Source organism: Alligator mississippiensis, chromosome 1, assembly GCF_030867095.1.
Source record: "Alligator mississippiensis isolate rAllMis1 chromosome 1, rAllMis1, whole genome shotgun sequence".
NCBI classification, from domain to species: domain Eukaryota; kingdom Metazoa; phylum Chordata; order Crocodylia; family Alligatoridae; genus Alligator; species Alligator mississippiensis.
In genome coordinates, this window is record NC_081824.1 from 124,840,008 (window position 1) to 124,858,522 (window position 18,515).

At 39.8% G+C, this 18,515-nt stretch overlaps 1 protein-coding gene across 13 annotated transcripts in view; it reads left to right on the plus strand.

Annotated features, from left to right (window-relative positions):
• The window catches only part of UTRN (utrophin), a 631,944-nt gene that overhangs the window by 499,043 nt on the left and 114,386 nt on the right, over positions 1-18,515 (plus strand). For all 13 annotated transcript variants that reach the window (XM_019488372.2, XM_014605522.3, XM_059713704.1 and 10 more), the window contains 4 exons: positions 6,383-6,651; positions 8,417-8,563; positions 11,928-12,006; positions 16,788-16,848. In XM_019488372.2, coding sequence (XP_019343917.1) covers positions 6,383-6,651; positions 8,417-8,563; positions 11,928-12,006; positions 16,788-16,848 — 556 coding nt within the window. The remainder of the gene's footprint in view (positions 1-6,382; positions 6,652-8,416; positions 8,564-11,927; positions 12,007-16,787; positions 16,849-18,515) is intronic.

Here is an 18,515-nt window from a genome sequence, read left to right on the forward strand (position 1 = left end):
TAAGCCACTGAAAACATGTATGACAACAAAGCTAAAAACTTGTATCCATGTTGCATAGTATAAAATTTAGAAGAGTATAATTAATTACTTTCAGACGGTTAGATCAAGGGCACTGTTACAACTAGCGTCCCAAATCCGTTAACTATTAAGAAGTTACAGTCCGTGAAAAGAGCAGAAAAACAAAATGTGTTTTCTTTCCCTTGGGTTCTCAACAATATGGCTTTCCTCAAATTCTGGCCTTAAAATTCCATTTATATGTGCAAGGAGTTGGGTTAAAAATTAAAAAAAAAAAAAAAGTCAGAAGGTGGCGCTGATATAATGAGCATTTCATAAACTTGAAGTCTGCAGCGTGCATGTGTACTGCATGACGTTGCTAAAGTGCTCACTTCCAAGTTACAGGGAGATTATTCTTAGCAAAGGTTATTTTGATGAACATATCCCTTTAAGTTAAGCATTCACCATCTGTTCTACCCTTTTAATTATACATTTAGAAAATACTGTAAATCACAAGAAATATTAAGTATTGGTCATTTACATGCATAATTTTTGTTGGCAGGCTTCAGGCATATTTTCATGTTTTAGATTTAAATAATAGTAAAACTTTTTTTCTCTTTCTACATAATTGTCATTAACTGAGTTCCCTGATGCAAGCATTGTATTCATCCAGGGAAGAATTTTCTAGAAAGGGCTTAAGCTTACTATTTTGTCGAATGGATGGACATTGAAATGTTTCCTGTTGCACCCAGTTTTACCAGGGCACTGGTTTTATGTGTTACCATACATCCACGTATTGAAACCAGCTGGTTGGTAGAGGGCCTGAAAGAAGAGTCCATTTGGCTGCTGGTGTTTTTGGAGAAAGGGGACTTTGGAAAGTGAGAATGAAGAGCCCACATCTTATTTGAAAGCTGTTCGATTGTGTTCCTAAATCCCTACAGCACCTTGAAACAGTTGTGTTAAAACTTTAGTTCCAACCTACCTTGCATTTTTCTGAAAGCCTCTATGGCTGATTGAAGAGGTGGTAAGATTATGGCACTGCAGAGATAAAAGCTAACTGCCTATATTGTGCTTCCCGATTCAAAGATCTGCTTCAGCCTGGACTAGTAAAGCTGAAAAATTCTTAACCATTTGATGCCTATTTAACTTGAAATGGTCTCAATAAAGTCACTAGTGGATGGGTATGTAGCAGATTGACAAGGAAAAGAAGTGGCCATATACACCAGCTGGTAGTTGGTGTGAAAATCCTTTGTGTGGCATTTTGTACAGTGGCAGCTTGAACATGGGAAGAATTATTGAAGCTGAGAGCATGATGGCAAATGTTATAATTGTTAAGTTGTCATTAGACATACCAGTTTGTTTACTCTGTGGAGGCCAGTGTGTGCTCAGAGCCTTATTGATTTTTTGACCTGTAAACTATCCTTTGACTAAGCTTGGAAATGTTACCAAAACACTTCACCACTTCCACCCCCAAGGGAGCTGGAGCAACAGTGGTCAGGGTTCACTGACACTTGGTTACAAATATTCCACAAGCCACCAAAGTCTGTGTGAGGTCTCTCTTTAAGGCAAAGAGTGCAGCTGATTTGATTGATGACAAGCGGCCTTTAAAAAAAATAAACTCCAGAATTAGCAGAGTCCAACTATGTAGTAAACTAGCCTTGATATAGCAAAATATAAACTGTAAACCAGATGAAATAATGTCAAACGTGTCTTAAAATACACGGAGACATGCTGGGGAACCTTAAAAACTTCAGAGCTCAAAAACAAATCTGAAATACGAATCTGAAATAGCTATACTACTAGGGTATACCTCAAGGCCATGTGACATTGGATCACCCACAGAATCTTGCCTGTTTTGTTTTGCAGAGAAAAAGTGTCCTGTATCCCTCTCATGTATCCTTCGTGGAAGGACAGCTCCAGTGTCTTCGGGGAGTAACCAGTCATGGGCATTTGTACCACTAAAATCCTGATTGGTCTTTGGTGGAGGAATACGAGGCCCTCATATCTTCCAACAATATCTTCCAAATCAGCAGCACAGGGCCACCTCCTGGGCTGCCTAGAGTCACTAGGGCTTAGGGGTTCCTCAGTCATGCTGCTTTTCTCTAGAATGTCTTCTTCATTAGGGACTGGAAAGTAGAGAAGGTATGGTGAGTTAGAAAGCAACTCTGTGGCCTCCAAGGATCTCTCTTAAAGCGAGTGCTTTAGGGAGCTGGTGTAGAGGTAGTATAGCAATACTGGAGGAGAAGAAAGAGTCAGGCTTCCTATTTTCTTAGTTATCTCTATTTTGCAAAAATATTGTGACCTTTATTCGAGGTCATAACACTTTTTTGCGAAATAGAAATAATATTTAATGAACAAAATAGTAAGCGACTTTCTAATAGTTATATTTTTCTGAGGTTATTTTAAAAAAATAGAAACATGCATAAGCTTTAGATTTATTTTCTGAGCAGCTCAAATGTGCAGTTTTGCAGGACTTGGGGTTTCATGTTCTTCTCTAGTGCTTCAATTTTCTTCAGTTCCAGTATAATTGTCTTGACCTCTCCGTGAGCATCTGCTGGGAAATCTCATCTTCCAGTGTCAAGAGACACATACATTACAAGTATCCTTCTCATTTCCCCCTACTGAAGACCATACTCTGCTCTTTCCAGAAATACTCACCATACACAAACTCAGACTCCAGATATTCAGTGCTCTGTGCTTCTAGCAATTGTCATCTTCAGAATAAAAGCAATGTCTTTTATCCTACGGCCTTTTTTCCCTCAGTCCTTATCTTTTTTTTTCAATTATATTTTCTTTGATGTCAAGAACTTTCAGTGCTGAGAGAAGAAAAACCAAATAGGTTAAGATGAAAATGATGAACTACCCCCCTTTTTTTGCTGTATATACAATAGATATTTAAGCTATGAGAAACTGGTGGCATTCTGTATCAATGTCTGCATGACTGGTTCCTTTGAATTTGCCTAATTGCTATATTTTTGCAGAAGCCAGTTGCTTCACATTCTCTAAAGTTCCTGTTCCTGTGTAGTAGTTTTTGTCACAAGCAAGTTTTTGCCAGGGTTTTTAGAGACTCAAGAGAATACTTATCATTCATGTGATGCTGAAGACATAATCATGTGATGACAGTACTTTTGGATTCTTCTATTTATAAGCTTGACAGTATTGTATTGTGCTTGCTTAAATGTGCTGAAAGTGCTCATCATAATGACAGTTATTTGTGCCCATTGCATTCTACTGCAAAGCCTCACTGAACGGTACAAGAACAAACATATTTGATATAATTGTGGGGAGGGACATTAATTCACCTACAGTTCTGGCATGCACTGTAAAGAAGAGAACAACGCAGTATAAATCAAGTATGGCTATAGTAGCATAGAAACAGACCACCAGTCCCAGTCAACCTCAAGGACTAAGGAATGCAAAGGTATGGGTGCTTTAGAAAGCCAAGCCAAAATAACAAAAGAACTTCTAGAGCAGCCTACCTTATTCAAAATGAACCCATGCATAATACTTTTTCTGCTTACATAATATTAAATCCCTTTTGCTTGTCTGTCCATTTTATTCTAAAGCTCAGTTTAAAAAGGTTAAATTCTATTTCAGGTCATCATCATCATCAGAAATGTAGAAGAAAAATTGTTACATTCATCACTCTAAGTTTAACCAGAGATGCTTATTAAAATAATGTTGTGCCCCATTAGTAGTGGATATTTTTGTTTTCATTTTCCTGACTCCAAGGTCAGTTATTAATATCTTTCCTCTCTGATAAACAGATGGTCTGATGAATATAGAGCTTTTCTAGCTTTTTGAGCAGCTGCTGAAGTCGAGATAATGTAATAAGGACCATAAAAAAACCAACCAAACAACAACAAAAAACCCTAACAGTCTGATCAATCAGAAGAGTTTATACTAAGTGAAGACAAAGCAACAAACTGTACAGCGTTTTTGCTAAGAGTCGAAAGGAGTTGTATACAACTGCCAGCTTGTTTAATGACAGAGTTATGAAAAGATTTCGTACCCTAAGGAAATTTGTCATTGTTAAATCATCCTTTATAATGATCTGTAGTTCTAAACTGTACAACACATTTCTCTGCAGATGTGAACTACGCTTTGAAAAAATCATGTTCTTTTTTACATGTTGGGTTATCACAGTGGCACAAACATTCATACAGCGCACAGTCGGAAATGAATGGATGCTGAATGGGTTTTATAATCTCCATGGTAAATGTGTTTTTAAGGCAAGTTTTCAAGCACTTCTGAGGCATTTTGAAAATTAACCCATCTCAAAACATTATTAATGCAGCTACTGCTTTTTAAATTAAAAAATGTGTTAGTTGCCCTCACACGCACAGAACTTGTCAAAGGTCTCCAAAATGCCTTGTGTTTTATTCTTATTACCACACCTCTTGTCATATGAGAGGAAAGGGAAGTCAAACTGCCTGTCCCTTGCTTTTGATGCCACAATTACCATCACATCATAGTTGGCTGATATATTGTTATGATATCTTCTCCTAATACATGTAGTGTACTTCACTGATTTCTGTACCCAACTGCTGTTCTCATGCAGTTTGTCTTCTAGTTAGACTGGATAATAGGCCTCCCTTGAGCTGACTGTTAGCCCTACTTCAGGCAACCAACATAGAGCTCACAGTGAGTTTCTACCATTTTCCCTGAAGTTTTAAGACACTAGGTAACTTGTACATTTTAAATTATCACTTGTTATCTGACCTGAAGAGTTGAGGTCTTTTTGCTGAGCAGCATGTGATGATTCACAGCCACCATTATCACCTTATGTGGGTCTTTAAACCCTCTTGGCTGAGTCCACATGAGCATGGGTATTTGTTTCCCTAGGGACAAGAAGCAGCAGCACATCTTGTGCCTTTGTTACTTGTCCCTGGAGAATGCCTGTGCCATTCGCTCTCTGGTGTGCAGCAGGTTACCCTGGGTGGGGTAGGGGAGGCTGGGGTCAACACTGGGTTGGCTCCAGAAGCCTTACTTGGCAGGGTCCTGGGGGCCTCAAGGCTGCAGCAGTGGCAATCCTGCTGCTTGGAGCTTGGCCAGCAGCTGGAGCATGGCTCCAGTTGGTTGGCTCCGGTTTTGGGTGGCATATGCTGCTGCTCTTTTTTTTGCGCAGGTTTTTTGACTCTGCAATCTCCTGGGGTGAAAAACCCCCCTGCGCTGCCACCTTGCAGTGTGGAGAACAACTGACTGTATGGTGCATGGCGCTGCAGTTGTGTCTGCGGTGCTACATGCCACAAGGCTGTGCATGTCTGGACGCGGCCTTGAAGAATTTGCTATTTTTTTTTTAACCCTGAAATGTTCTTAGTTATATAACAGCATCTTAGTATTTTCTAAATAAAACCTGAAATGATTTTGTTGTACTACAAAGCAGTTATTTGCAAGTGCATTATCCAAGTAAAACAAATGTAAAATATTTACAGCATTTTTTTTGTAACAGCAGTAACATACACACACACACAAATTATTTATTTTAAAGTAGTCCCAGAACTTTTTAAATTAGATTTCCTCTTTGTCACTGAATTCTAATCAATTCAAATTACTCTTGAAAAGGTGATAACAGGTCCCAAATATTAACAGTTCCAAAATTAATTAAAATGAAAACTCCCTTGCTATCTCCAAGTAATCAGATAATCCATCATTGTCCTTCTTGTATAAAAGTATGGTCTTTAACACTACATTTTGTCTGAAAGTTTTTAGATTATTTCTTTCTCCTTTTTGTTAATGTCTCTTCAGAAGTCTGGGGTAGAAACTAATCTCATAACTTTTTCAGTTTCAGCCCATTTCCATTCACAGAAATGTGTTTTTTGGGTATTCTTGCTGAGATTTTCAGTTCTAAACTTGCAGTATACCATGAAAATGGCTTAAATATGACATTAATATAAAATGACTATTGCAGAACTGCTGAAGTACTTTAGATGCACTGAGAAAGTGTCATTCACTTTGCCAAAGAGATAAAACAGCAAAATGACGAGCGGGAAGGGGAAGGAGAGGTTCATGAACAGGGGCAGTGAGGTAGCATGTAGATTACTCTTGCAGGTTCAAGCAGAGGAAAATAATCTTTTCCTCACCCCCGCTCCCACCCCTGCACAGGTAGCACACATAGTAATAATCAGCCTTAGGCTTTTGTAGTCCATAATACATGGAAATGAGCAATGACTTTTTAGCAATTAACTTAGCTACATTGTGTGTTTTTATTTGTCAGCATGGGCATTTTTGTAATTTCAAAGAGACTCTGCAGGGTAGCAATGAGCTGTGGACAGCTCAGATAGAGGCTTACTGAATTACACACCTCACAGTATTTAATCTGCTCAGTCAAACGTGCATATATGAAAATACCCCAAACTACCGAATTTCTTTTTTTTTTCCACTTCAGAGTTGACCCCTGAAGAGAAAGCATTGAGGATTGCCAAAGCTATGCGTAAGCAGTCCTCAGAAGTAAAAGAGAAATGGGAAAGCCTGAATGCCAGTGCCAACATCTGGCAGAAGCAAGTAGATAAAGCCTTGGAGAAACTGAAGGACTTGCAGTGTGCCATGGATGACCTTGATGCTGACTTGAAAGAGGCTGAGAATGTGAGGAATGGCTGGAAACCAGTAGGAGATTTAGTGATTGACTCATTGCAGGATCACATTGAGAAAACTACAGTAAGCATGGAATTCTTTGTGAATATAGTTTTCTTTGTATTAGCCTGGCATGGGACTCTAAACACTAAATTCTTTCTCACTTACTACATATGATACATGTGCCCATGAACACAGTTTAAGTATATAAACGGTTGCATAAGATCTATTGTTGCCTTATAGATAAGATTGCTCACATGCATTCCTGAAAAATGAAATATTTGAACTTCAAGACAACTGCAAGTTAAGGCAACTGTAACAACTTCATGCACATTCTTTGGCACCCAAATATTGTTCCTATCCAGAAACACTTGGTCCTTCACCTCCATCAGAAAAACCTTTAATTCTGGCATACGGGCACCCACAGTGCAACTGATGAAATCCACACTCAGGTCATGACATTATCTCTAATCTTAGTTTTACATTTGAAGTTGCTAATGGAAGAATTCAGGGCCTTGAACTGTGATTGCTTTTCAGTAAGAATTCCATCTTTATATGTATCTCAAAGCTTTGTGCAGATGTTCAATTATTTGTAAGTAATGTATTTGGCTGCTTCATTTCATGCATGTTTACACAAGCGTCCTTTTTTCCAAAGTTTTTCTCTGACTTTCAGGTTAAACAGAACCTAAAAACTTTAAGCCAGATTAGTTAAAATAATTTGCATCCAGACTGCTGTTAGTTTAAGAAGAGTAAAACGCTGATCCCTCTTTCTTTTTTATTTTACTATAGATACGAAAGCAATTTCTAGCATGTTGCTCCATGTGTTAAGAAGCAGTTTGTCATATCTTGATGGCTTTTCTGTAAAAGGGGGTAAAGCAGTGTCTATTAAATTGTCATTGCTGTGATAAACAGAGACATCTGCTAGAGTCATAGGAGCCTCTTGGCAGTCAGAAACCAAATTCTTCCCCTCTTGCCAGTAGGTGCCTCATGTTAATAGAACAGATTAGAGAGAGTTTCAGAGGAAGAAGTAGTAATTGAATTGTCTAAAAAACCCTTTTCTTTTTCCAGTTGTTTTTTCCCTTGTTTTGTAATGTTTAGTGGGCCCTTTGTAACATCAACCCATTACTTCCACCTGCTCACAGCAAGAAAGGCATCGAATGCATCTTTTCAACCATAACAAAAACTGCTTCAATTTTGTTTTAATATTATATTTAGTTTAGTTTGATTCAGAAAACCTTCTTCTGCTTAGTTTTTAATCATTTTAATAGTTTTAACTCTGCAGTGTGAATTGCTGATGCAGTTCAGTATTGTATTCCTTTACCTAGGAAGATGCACAGCTTTGTGCTTTGCTAATACAATAATAAAGTCTCTGAAGAGTTTTTGTCAGCAGCCTTCCACTTGGGAACAATAATTACTTTTATTTAATAAATTTGCTTAAGAATTCTTCATATAGATCTTCATTAGTAAAACTCATAATGGGGTATCACATCATTCTGGTATTTATTGAATGGAATGTAGTCATTCTGCACAGGGCTACATAAAACCTAGGCACCTCTAAAATTTAATATATACCCTGTTTGAAGGCTTATGTTGCACACAAGTTGTGGCTTTATCTTATGCACAGGTATGGGAAGAATGAAGTTTTATAGCTAGGGGTAATACTTTAGAGCCAAGATAACTGAAATAAAAGAGCTTTTTTTTCCACAGTGTGCTAGTTGGAGTTACATTCTTTGCATGCAGTTGTTTTAGCTTTTTCATGTCACAATACCATATCAGTCACAACCAAATATAGATTTGTATTGGTTTGGTGTGCCAGTGGTCACGCATAAATATGCATGTGTTCTTTCAGGCTTTTAGAGAAGAAATTGCACCCATCAACTTGAAAGTTAAAACAGTGAATGATTTATCCAATCAGCTCTCTCCACTTGACCTTCATCCATCATTAAAGATGTCTCGCCAACTGGATGATCTTAATATGCGCTGGAAACTTTTGCAGGTATTCCGTTATTCTGAAGATAGCAGGGGAATGCATCATTTGTACTCTTCTTTGTCTTCTTAGGAAACATTACCATTTTTCCTCATTGCTCTCTAGACTGGGTTACCATCGTGACAAAAGCAATGAAAGGAGCGGTCTTTACCTCACTGTCTTAACCAATTCCATTTCTGCTTTCTTGGCAGTTCACTCAAGACATTGCATTAAACTCTGGAGATTAGATGTATTTGTATCTATATGTTAACAATATTTGTACCAATTTGTATGCTCTGGAATAACTCTATAAATCATAGTTACTGAGACCTGTCAAAGTTTGCCCAGATACTTCTATTGTCTTGCCACCTATGTAAAAGTGGATTTTTTTGAACATCCAGTTTCCACAAGGGACTTTTGATATATGATTTGAATGTTGATAGTCTAGGATGACAGGGGTGGGGAAAACTAGGTTTGCATAGAAAAAGAAAGGGAGATATGAAGTAGATTCATATTACACCTATATATTGGATTGGTGCTTGAATGATCTGGGACTTTGAAGTTAGGCAAACTTGGTTTCACATTGAATGAATTAATGAGGTTTCCCAAGTCATTCAAGTCACTTCAGGAATCTTTTCACTGGTTCTCGCAGTGAACCATCATCACATACATTATTTAATTATTTATTTTCAGTCTTCTGTTTCCTTTCCTAACTTTCAAGCCCTCCATCGCAACACACACGGTGGGTCAAAGAATTGGTTACAAAAAAATGAACGATAAAATGGGAGGAATTTGTCTTGTCTTTGACTGTGAGAACCTGCAGAACTCAAGAGAAGTAAGCTTCTAGGCTAGTAGGCTAGAAGCAGCCTGTCTCAGGAGTCAAAGTTAATAATAGACGTGCACCGATACATTGGTCTGTATCATATTGGCACCAATAAAAGGAAAATTGACATTATCAGCAATTCGCTTTTTTTGGCTGATGTGGTTGATAATGTCACTGGTAAATGTCAAATATACTCTGTCCAAGTTTGCAGATGACACAAAGCTATGGGGGGATGTAGACACGCCGGCGGGCAGGGAACAGCTCCAAGCAGATCTGGACAGGTTGGACATATGGGCACAAAACAACAGAATGCAGTTCAACAAGGAGAAATGCAAAGTGCTGCACCTAGGGAGGAAAAATGTCCAGCACACCTACAGCCTAGGGAATGACCTGCTGGGTGGCACAGAGGTGGAAAGGGATCTTGGAGTCCTAGTGGACTCCAAGATGAACATGAGTCGGCAGTGTGACGAAGCCATCAAAAAAGCCAATGGCACTTTATCATGCATCAGCAGATGCATGACGAATAGGTCCAAGGAGGTGATACTTCCCCTCTATCGGGCGCTGGTCAGACCGCAGTTGGAGTACTGCGTGCAATTCTGGGCGCCGCAATTCAAGAGGGATGCGGATAACCTGGAGAGGGTCCAGAGAAGGGCCACTCATATGGTTAAGGGCCTGCAGACCAAGCCCTACGAGGAGAGACTAGAGAAACTGGATCTTTTCAGCCTCTGCAAGAGAAGGTTGAGAGGCGACCTTGTGGCTGCCTATAAGTTCATCACGGGGGCACAGAAGGGAATTGGTGAGTATTTATTCACCAAGGTGCCCCCGGGGGTTACAAGAAATAATGGCCACAAGCTAGCAGAGAGCAGATTTAGATTGGACATTAGGAAGAACTTCTTCACAGTTCGAGTGGTCAGGGTCTGGAACGGGCTCCCAAGGGAGGTGGTGCTCTCCCCTACCCTGGGGGTCTTCAAGAGGAGGTTAGATGAGCATCTAGCTGGGGTCATCTAGACCCAGCACTCTTTCCTGCTTATGCAGGGGGTCGGACTCGATGATCTATTGAGGTCCCTTCCGACCCTAACATCTATGAATCTATGAAATGCCATGTGCGAGGGTGTGGGTGCAGCATGCATGTGGCCAGGAATGCAGCCTGACAGCTTGGAGAGCAGCATCTGGTTGGTCAGTCTGGGGGGGGATGGGGCATGCTAGGGGGTAAATTGAGGCCCCTGTGGTGAGGGAGGGAGTGGGGGTGGGGCTGTAGCAGGGGCATAGGCAGGTGTTGCCCAGCTGGGGTGGGCCAAAGGATGGAGTCGCAGCTCATCTGGGGGGGGGGGGGCTCCTGCCACTGTGCACACCCCTGGGGGAGGCATATGAGGGTGCATGTGCCCCCTGGATCTGTGCACGGGGCAGGGTGGGCTGCTCGCTGTGGGCTGGGACCAAGGGCTGCACCTGATTTTTCCCAGTGGGGAGAGTTGGGCTGGGGTTGTGCTTGGGGCAGGAGGTGGTGGGGGAGGTACAAGGGAGCTGTGCCGAATTATGGGATGGCTGTAGCCTCACCACTATAGCCCCCCCTCCCAGCACTGCCACCGCCCACCCCAAGCGCAGCCCTGGTCCAGCGCCACCCATGGGGAAGAGCCTGGCACAGCCTCTGGCCTCAAGCACGTATTCATGGGGCACCCCCCCCCATGCCTCCCCTGGGGATATACATAGTGGCAGAAGCCACCCCTCCCCACCTTCCGTGCCCCCCATGACTCCTGGATGAGCCGCAGCTCAGTCCTGTGCCCTTCCCTGTCCTGTCCTACCCTAGTTTCAGCCCCACTCCCTTCCTCACCACAAGGACTGTAATCTGCCCCCCTCCCATGATCTTTCCCTCCCCCTCCACCCCTGTCCCTTCCCCTCAGCAGACTTACCACCTGGATGCTACTCTCGAAGCTGCTGGGCTGCATATCAGCAATTGGAGTGGTACTGGCCAGTGTGGCTGGTCAACACTCGGCCATTGACCATCAGTATTGACCCAAAAAATCTTTATTGGTCCACCGCTAGTGATTAACATTTTTGAAGCCTCTCTCCTTGTCTCTTTAAACGTAATTTGGTGTCAAAATGTTTTTTCTGCCTTAAAGAGATTTAACTGAACAGCCAATACCCCACTGTATATACTAGTGCAATTTAATTAGTAAACCAGGAGGAAGTCTGTCAGCCAGAAAATCAGCATGCTCCAAGATGGTTCTGTCTTGTAAAGGCAGCCGTAAGATCAATATGATCAAAGTGAGGCCTGCTGACTATAAGCATTTGGACAAAGGAAGAAATGGGGAACACGTGAGTTTCAGTGGTCAGCTTTAGTCACCATGAAACTATTATGGTTTGTTATTGATCTGTATCACTAACAGCAGAGTAGCATTACCTTGCATTTTTAAGAGAAAGACACCAGATGTAAATAGGCTGAGTAAATAAATCTATCTAGTAAATATATTTTAATGTATTTAGCTAAAAGTGCATGGAAGCTGCTGTTTTTATTTTGGCTCTTGCTTTCCAAAATAAGGGAATTCCTAGTAAATGTTGTATGTGTCTGTATAGGTATCAGTAGAGGATCGCCTTAAACAGCTACAGGAAGCACATCAGGATTTTGGGCCTGGATCTCAACATTTTCTCTCCAGTAAGTAATTCTAATAAACTAATAAATCTGAGACAGTAGCTTTCTCTCCAGTCACCTTTCAAGTGATGATGCCATTGACTAATTTCAGCCTGGGCTTCACTCAGGAATGGATTTACCTCCTCCTGGCTGTGTCTACACAAGACGCTTTACTGCACAGTAGACTAATCTACTGCTCAGTAAAGCATCACTGTCTACATGTGCAGTAAATTAGTCCATATGCAGTTAGTAAATTTACTGCACAGTAAAGCCAAGTAGTATTAATTGCATGTGTAGACGCACCCTCTGTCTGCAGTAATGGTCCCCTCTTCTTAACTGTAGTGGGACTCTCAACACTGCTCCATGCTCATGGGTCACTTTTATGTGTCTCCATGCATTTTGATTCTATACCTGCCTACCTATTTACCAAAGTTCAGGTGGCTGTTAATTCAGGCCTATCCTAAATTTTGAGAGGAGTGTTGCAAAGTAATCATAGCACTCTTTATGTATTATCAAGAAGTGCTTTAAGATAGATGGAAAGTGAATAAATACATTACTTGACTTATATTGAACTTTCACTTCATAGATCTCAAGGCATTGCATACTAACATATGCCCAATAGGATAAACCAGATAACCTAACTAATTTCAAAAAGCTAAATACCTACTGGACCCTGTCAGCATATATAACCTATGTGTTCTTATTTAAAATCTGCAAGTATCCATGATAAGAAGGCAGGTGCCTAACATACAGGTCGGTGCATTCACTTAAAAAAATACAAGCCCCATATGGGGCAAAGATTTCTTAGAGCAGTAGTTCGAGAAAGGCTTCTTTTGGCAGGCTGGAAAAATTTAAAAACAAAAGGGTTGCTAGTTAATTGCTACTTAACCCTTTCTTTAGGTGAGCTGAACTACTGAACTCAGGCCTGCTAGTTACTTTAACCCAGATCCTTCGTGCAGAGAAAAGAACTTTAATGCTTTCTCCAAAAAAGAAACAATAAAGGAAAAAGCATCTAGTACTGTTGACTGGTGCCAGATTGGAAGTCTGGCAATCTAGCAATAATCTGCATTATTAGTATAGTTCACGAAGCATAAGGGTCAAACTTTCCACACAGTCTTATGAGTTTGCATCAGCTTTATACTGAATGGCCTTCTCCAAGCTTGGTATCATGTCAGTCTCCAGACTGTTCATTCAAGGTATCTGCCAACCAGTGGGTCCATCTTTGGTGACTGATTTTATGATGTCCACCAGAACAGAGACAGGTATAGGCCATAAAATGTTAGGCTTCACTGTTCCTCTGTTTGCTTCAAGAGGCAGTTCAGATCTTGCTTATCTTTTTACCAACTCCTTTTCTCCTCTCCCCCACCCCAATCCTCATAATTATTATAAAAGAAGAAAGAAAAAAAAAAAGTAGTGCTTCTCTGGTGAAAAACTTGCAGAAAAATTCCTGATTGAGAGAGTGATCATGGACAGTGTTAAAGGAAATACCTACAACTTTTGTTTAATGAACTACTTCTATAACATTTGGAATAAGTAGCTTTAAAAGGAAAGCAACAAAACCAGTATTAAGTCAGGAAAAATAAAAGTCTCTCAGCCTGACAGGTTGAGGTAGTGCATATTCCAAACAAATTTTTCGTATTCACTTTACCAGCCAGAAACACCATCCAACAGTGAAGAACAAGCAGGGTTGTAATTTGGTTAAAATAACCTCAAAACCTAAAAAAAAAAAATAATTCCTAAGATTCAAGGCTTGATTTATTTGATACTGTGAAAGTTTTATTCTAAAAGTTTCACCCTTCATTGAAGAGGACAGATCTTCAGTCTGTATTTGATTTAGGAGCAGTTATTTTAGATTTGCTTTTTCCTATTTTCAGCCCACCTTGTCCCCTGGCTCCATGTCCCTTTCTGTCAACCTGTAGACCACAGCTAGTGCCATTTCCTGTGGGCAAATCCCCCGCACCTCTTAATGTCCCCTTCTCTCACCTTATCTGTTGATTCCTCTTCTCTCATTTCCTTCCTCCATGTTCCAGCACCTTCCAGTATCTGCTGAACCTTATTCCCCCACCTATCAGCGTTTACCTTCATCAAAATTTGACGTCATACAGATAGTTGCTATTTGTCTGAATGCCAAACTTGGATTCACCCACTCACTACTATACAGCTGCATGTGGCAGGTGGGCAGTATGACAAGCTGGTCATTCCTTATTCCACAAAATATACTGTGATACAGCAATGTACATAGGTTATCACAGCTAATGCTCTATCCTTTTGTTGATCTGTTTCTCTCTTGCCACCAATACGGTATAAAAGAGGAGAGCAGTTGCAATCTAATGTTATCTTTTGCAACTTGTAACTGATAACAGTTATTTTCCTATTGGAAAGTTTATCTATTCCTGTTATTAAAAATAGATGTTAAAACATCTACCTTTGGAATAGTTCCATTATTGCATAGAAAATCCATTATTGATTAGAAAAAAATGTTACGTTACTATCTGCAAACCTCAACAATTTGATTTTTCTTTAATCTTCATTTATTTTTCCATCCATAGGTTCATTTCTCTGTACTTCATCTTTTGCATTCTTTGTTACATTAATGTCCATCAATCAGTATCTCCATATGCTTTGCTTTGTTTCAGCCTGCTGTACTCCTGAACCAAAGCTTTCAGACATCCTGTTTAATGCGTCCCTGAACTGCATCCAAACTTTTGATAATATCTGCAGTGTTCATATTGAGTGCCAGAATCAAGAATTACTCTGTTCATCTTCCACCAAAAAAAGTGATTTAAAACAAAGGGGGGAATTCATCTTTGTTAGAGGCTCATATAGCACAGGAAACTGTGAATGGTTTTACTGAGCTTACTTTTTAATCAGTGCTATATCGCTTGATCTATAGGAGGCAGAGGTTGAAAGAAATCCATATGATCATCTAGTCCATCTCCCTGCCAGTATACCAAAAATCCCTCCCTCCTGTACCATAAAAGTTGAATCTAAACTGAAAAACAAAACAGCCCTTGTGATCAGTTGGTGATCAGCAGATTGGAGCCCTGGTTCTCAAGCCACAGGGTACGTCCAATTTGCCAGTCATCAACTGTTTATTGGCTGGCTCTGGGGATCACACAACAGCTCGAACTGGCCCCATGGATCCCTTGAGCCAGCTCATCTGGGATTTTGATAATGATCTCAGGCTCACCCTGCACTGACAGGTATGGCACAATAGGGATCTGATTGCTGATCCCAAAATCACACCTGTCACACTCGTATGGCGTGGCAGGAGGTGTGATTTGTTTGGATTGTGGATTCAATATCATTACATCTTTAAGCAAATATTTGTCAATGGCCATAGTAATTGTAACTTTTCTTCAGAATGTATGAACCAGCCACTTGCTCAGATGTCTTTCCTTCAATGATTTTTTTTATTTATAACTTTTTTTCATATATATTTTTTTTACCTTGATGCTATGCAGTGCTTAACTTGTCCAGCCCTGTGGGCCAGATGAGTAGTTCAGGGCTGGTCCACGGGCCTGATCTGGCATGGAGAGAAGTGTCATTTGGACCATAGGGATCTCCAGGGGTCTGGAAAGTTGCTGACAGGATGAGAGGAAACAGAGTTAGTTGCTGCAGCTCTAGGAGCTGTGCCTCCAGAGGCTGCAGCAGTTAATACTGCTGTCACTTCACCACCAAATTTCTGGACCTGTGGAGAGCCCATGAGCTGAATGACATTGGTCCATGGGCTATCTGTTGGTCATCCTGGATGTAGAGAGAATCTGTTTGTTCAGTAGATTTTTCTATTATCTGTGTAGAGGTTTAGTCCATTTTTCATAGATATTTGAATGGGGGTTTCATGTCTCACTGTAGCAATACAGTTGTCAAAATTTGGCTTGTATATTTCATTATTAAATTCTCTACACTCTCATCATTAATGTCAGAAATAGTTTTTCAAGAATCACATATCACTTGCTTCTATATTGAATATGGTAAAGTGAATTTCCTTTACACTGCAAACTATAATCACATGCCAATTTGGTTATGTTCTCTGTGGAGATATACATACTCACGTTCTCTTACCACATCGCCACTTAAAAGTTACCTGCCAATTTTCCCATTCATCTGAATTCCTCACCTCCTGTTATCTCTGGAGATCTTTAGATCACCATACTTGTATTGTATCATACGTAGTGCATTTTTCCGTGTATGGATTTGTCGTTGGGCTGCTTGGCATTACAGATGGTCTACATTGATGTTTCAGACTTGCATACATTTCTGCAAAACTTACTGATCTATAGCAAAGAGAGTATTAATTTGGATTGCAAATACAAGATTGCAGTTATAACTAATAATAAATGTTGCTGCTATGTTACCTTTTCATTATATTGTGGGGTCTAAATTATGGTAATGAAGGCACTTATTTCCAAAGCTTAAAGCTGCTCGTAATTTCTAGATCCCATTGGAGGAAGTAGAGAAGCTAGTTTGTTAGCCTGCTCTGAATGTATGGCTTAATCAGCTACCATTTATAATCCTTCTTTAGAGTGAAATCACCACATTCGTTTATTTTATGTTTTGCTTGTCATCAAATAGATGGCAAGCACTGCCTGATTATATTGCCATTGTTTTCTCCAGCTGATTAGCTGATTTTCTAATTACTGAAAGCCTGACTGCAAAATTATAGTAATTCCTATTTAATTTATTAAATCAAGGTCTAATTTTAAAAGAAACAGTTGCTTTTTTGCTTGTTTGCTTGCTTTTTTCTTTCAGGATAGGTGCTACGTAATTACCACCTCATGTCTTTTTTTTTTTCCCCCCCCCAGCTTCAGTTCAGCTTCCATGGCAGAGATCTGTTTCACATAACAAAGTGCCCTATTACATCAAGTAAGTTTGTATTGGTTCTCATTTAGTTTCATTAAAGAAAGCAAGAAGTCTTATGGATTCAGCCTGATATTAATCTGGTGTTATAGGATCAATAGAAATGTTATCAAAATAACCTGCTTAATGTATCAAGCTGGATATACTATATATTATACTTCCAATGTTTTTGTACAAGATGATTAGAAATACGTAACAAGCATCCAGCCAAGAAGCTCCAGTTCAGCACAATATTTAAGTATATTCGTTTCATTAGGCACATTGAAATCTATCAGGTGGGCGGGAGGGGGAGAGAGGAGTGAGACTAGGAGATATTTAGATGCTTAAAGTTAAGCACATGTTTAAGAAGCTTACTTACTCAGACACAAAGGAAGTAGATTTGTTTTCATGAGAGACTGAATCCATTACTTAACTACAGTACCAAGTCATTTAATGACACACAGTTAATAGAAGTAATTTTGTGATTTACAAGGGAAAGAGCATGCTTTCTAGTTGAATATTTCTCATTTTTCTTTTTTTGCATTTAACCACATGTTGATTCATGGCTTAGCTTTTTCCTTAGCTTTTGAAAGTCCTCCCATTGCATAAAATTAATCTGTGATGAATAAAATTGTACAAATCCTGGCTTTCTTTGAGAGATTAATTTTGTAAAGAATAGAAATAATTCCTTATGAAGATATGGGGCATAATTTGATGCATTTTAGTGGCAAAACTCTGGGCAGAGATTAATGGTATTGGCTTTTTTATCAATAAATGCTTACTTGCCTGTCCTTTTCCCCTTGTGTTTGAAAGGCAGAGTTTGTAGCTTTATAAGGAGACTAGCTGTTTGCAAAAAGGATAGTTGCAATTTGTAATATACATTTCAGAGTTATGGTAAATAAACCCTGTAAAAGTTCTTGGGGAGGAATTCTTTCTAAAATGCAATGGCATGAGTGGAGGAAGGAAATACACATTGTCAAAAATTTGCCCTGCTTAAGTTAGGCAGCAGTGAAATTAGAGCTACCATTTTTATAGTGGCGGGGATTCAGGGAAGATCAATGCTTAAGGAAACAAGTTTGACCACAGCTCTCCCTACTCCTGTATACTTTCCTCTAATTAATGGAGCATCTTGAGGATGAAAAGTACTAGTACCTGAAGAGCCTCTGGCTGGAGAGGCAGAGTTATTTAAATGGAGGGGAAGGATGCAGTGTGTACTTATTCATTCCCTGCTTGAATCTAGACAGGAGGGAGAAAATTCAGTTGTCGTTTTTCTCACTGGATTCCCTCCCTGCCAAATTGATCTTGTGAAACATCACTACCTACAACAATCCCAAAAAGATTATCGTCCATATCATCTTACCTATTTTGTGAGCCCCACCTTCTTGTTCGACATGAAGGAGGTGTGTAAGGTCACACTGATATTACAGCTGCGGCAGTGAACTTTTTGGAATCTCTTCTCTCTCCAGAATTAACTGTCAAGGGGTTTGTTACTGATAGATGCAAGACAGTGAATGTTAAAGCCAGTATCCTTCATTGTGGTCCATCCATTGGTGCAGTTGTAAAGCAGCACTGTTTGAACTAATCGATCTTGGAAATTGAAAGGTTAAGGCCTATAGATCAATGTTAATGTACAGGCACACTCTGCATCCAGTATATTTTTTATATTTTTTCTGTACCAGTGTATGGTACAGATT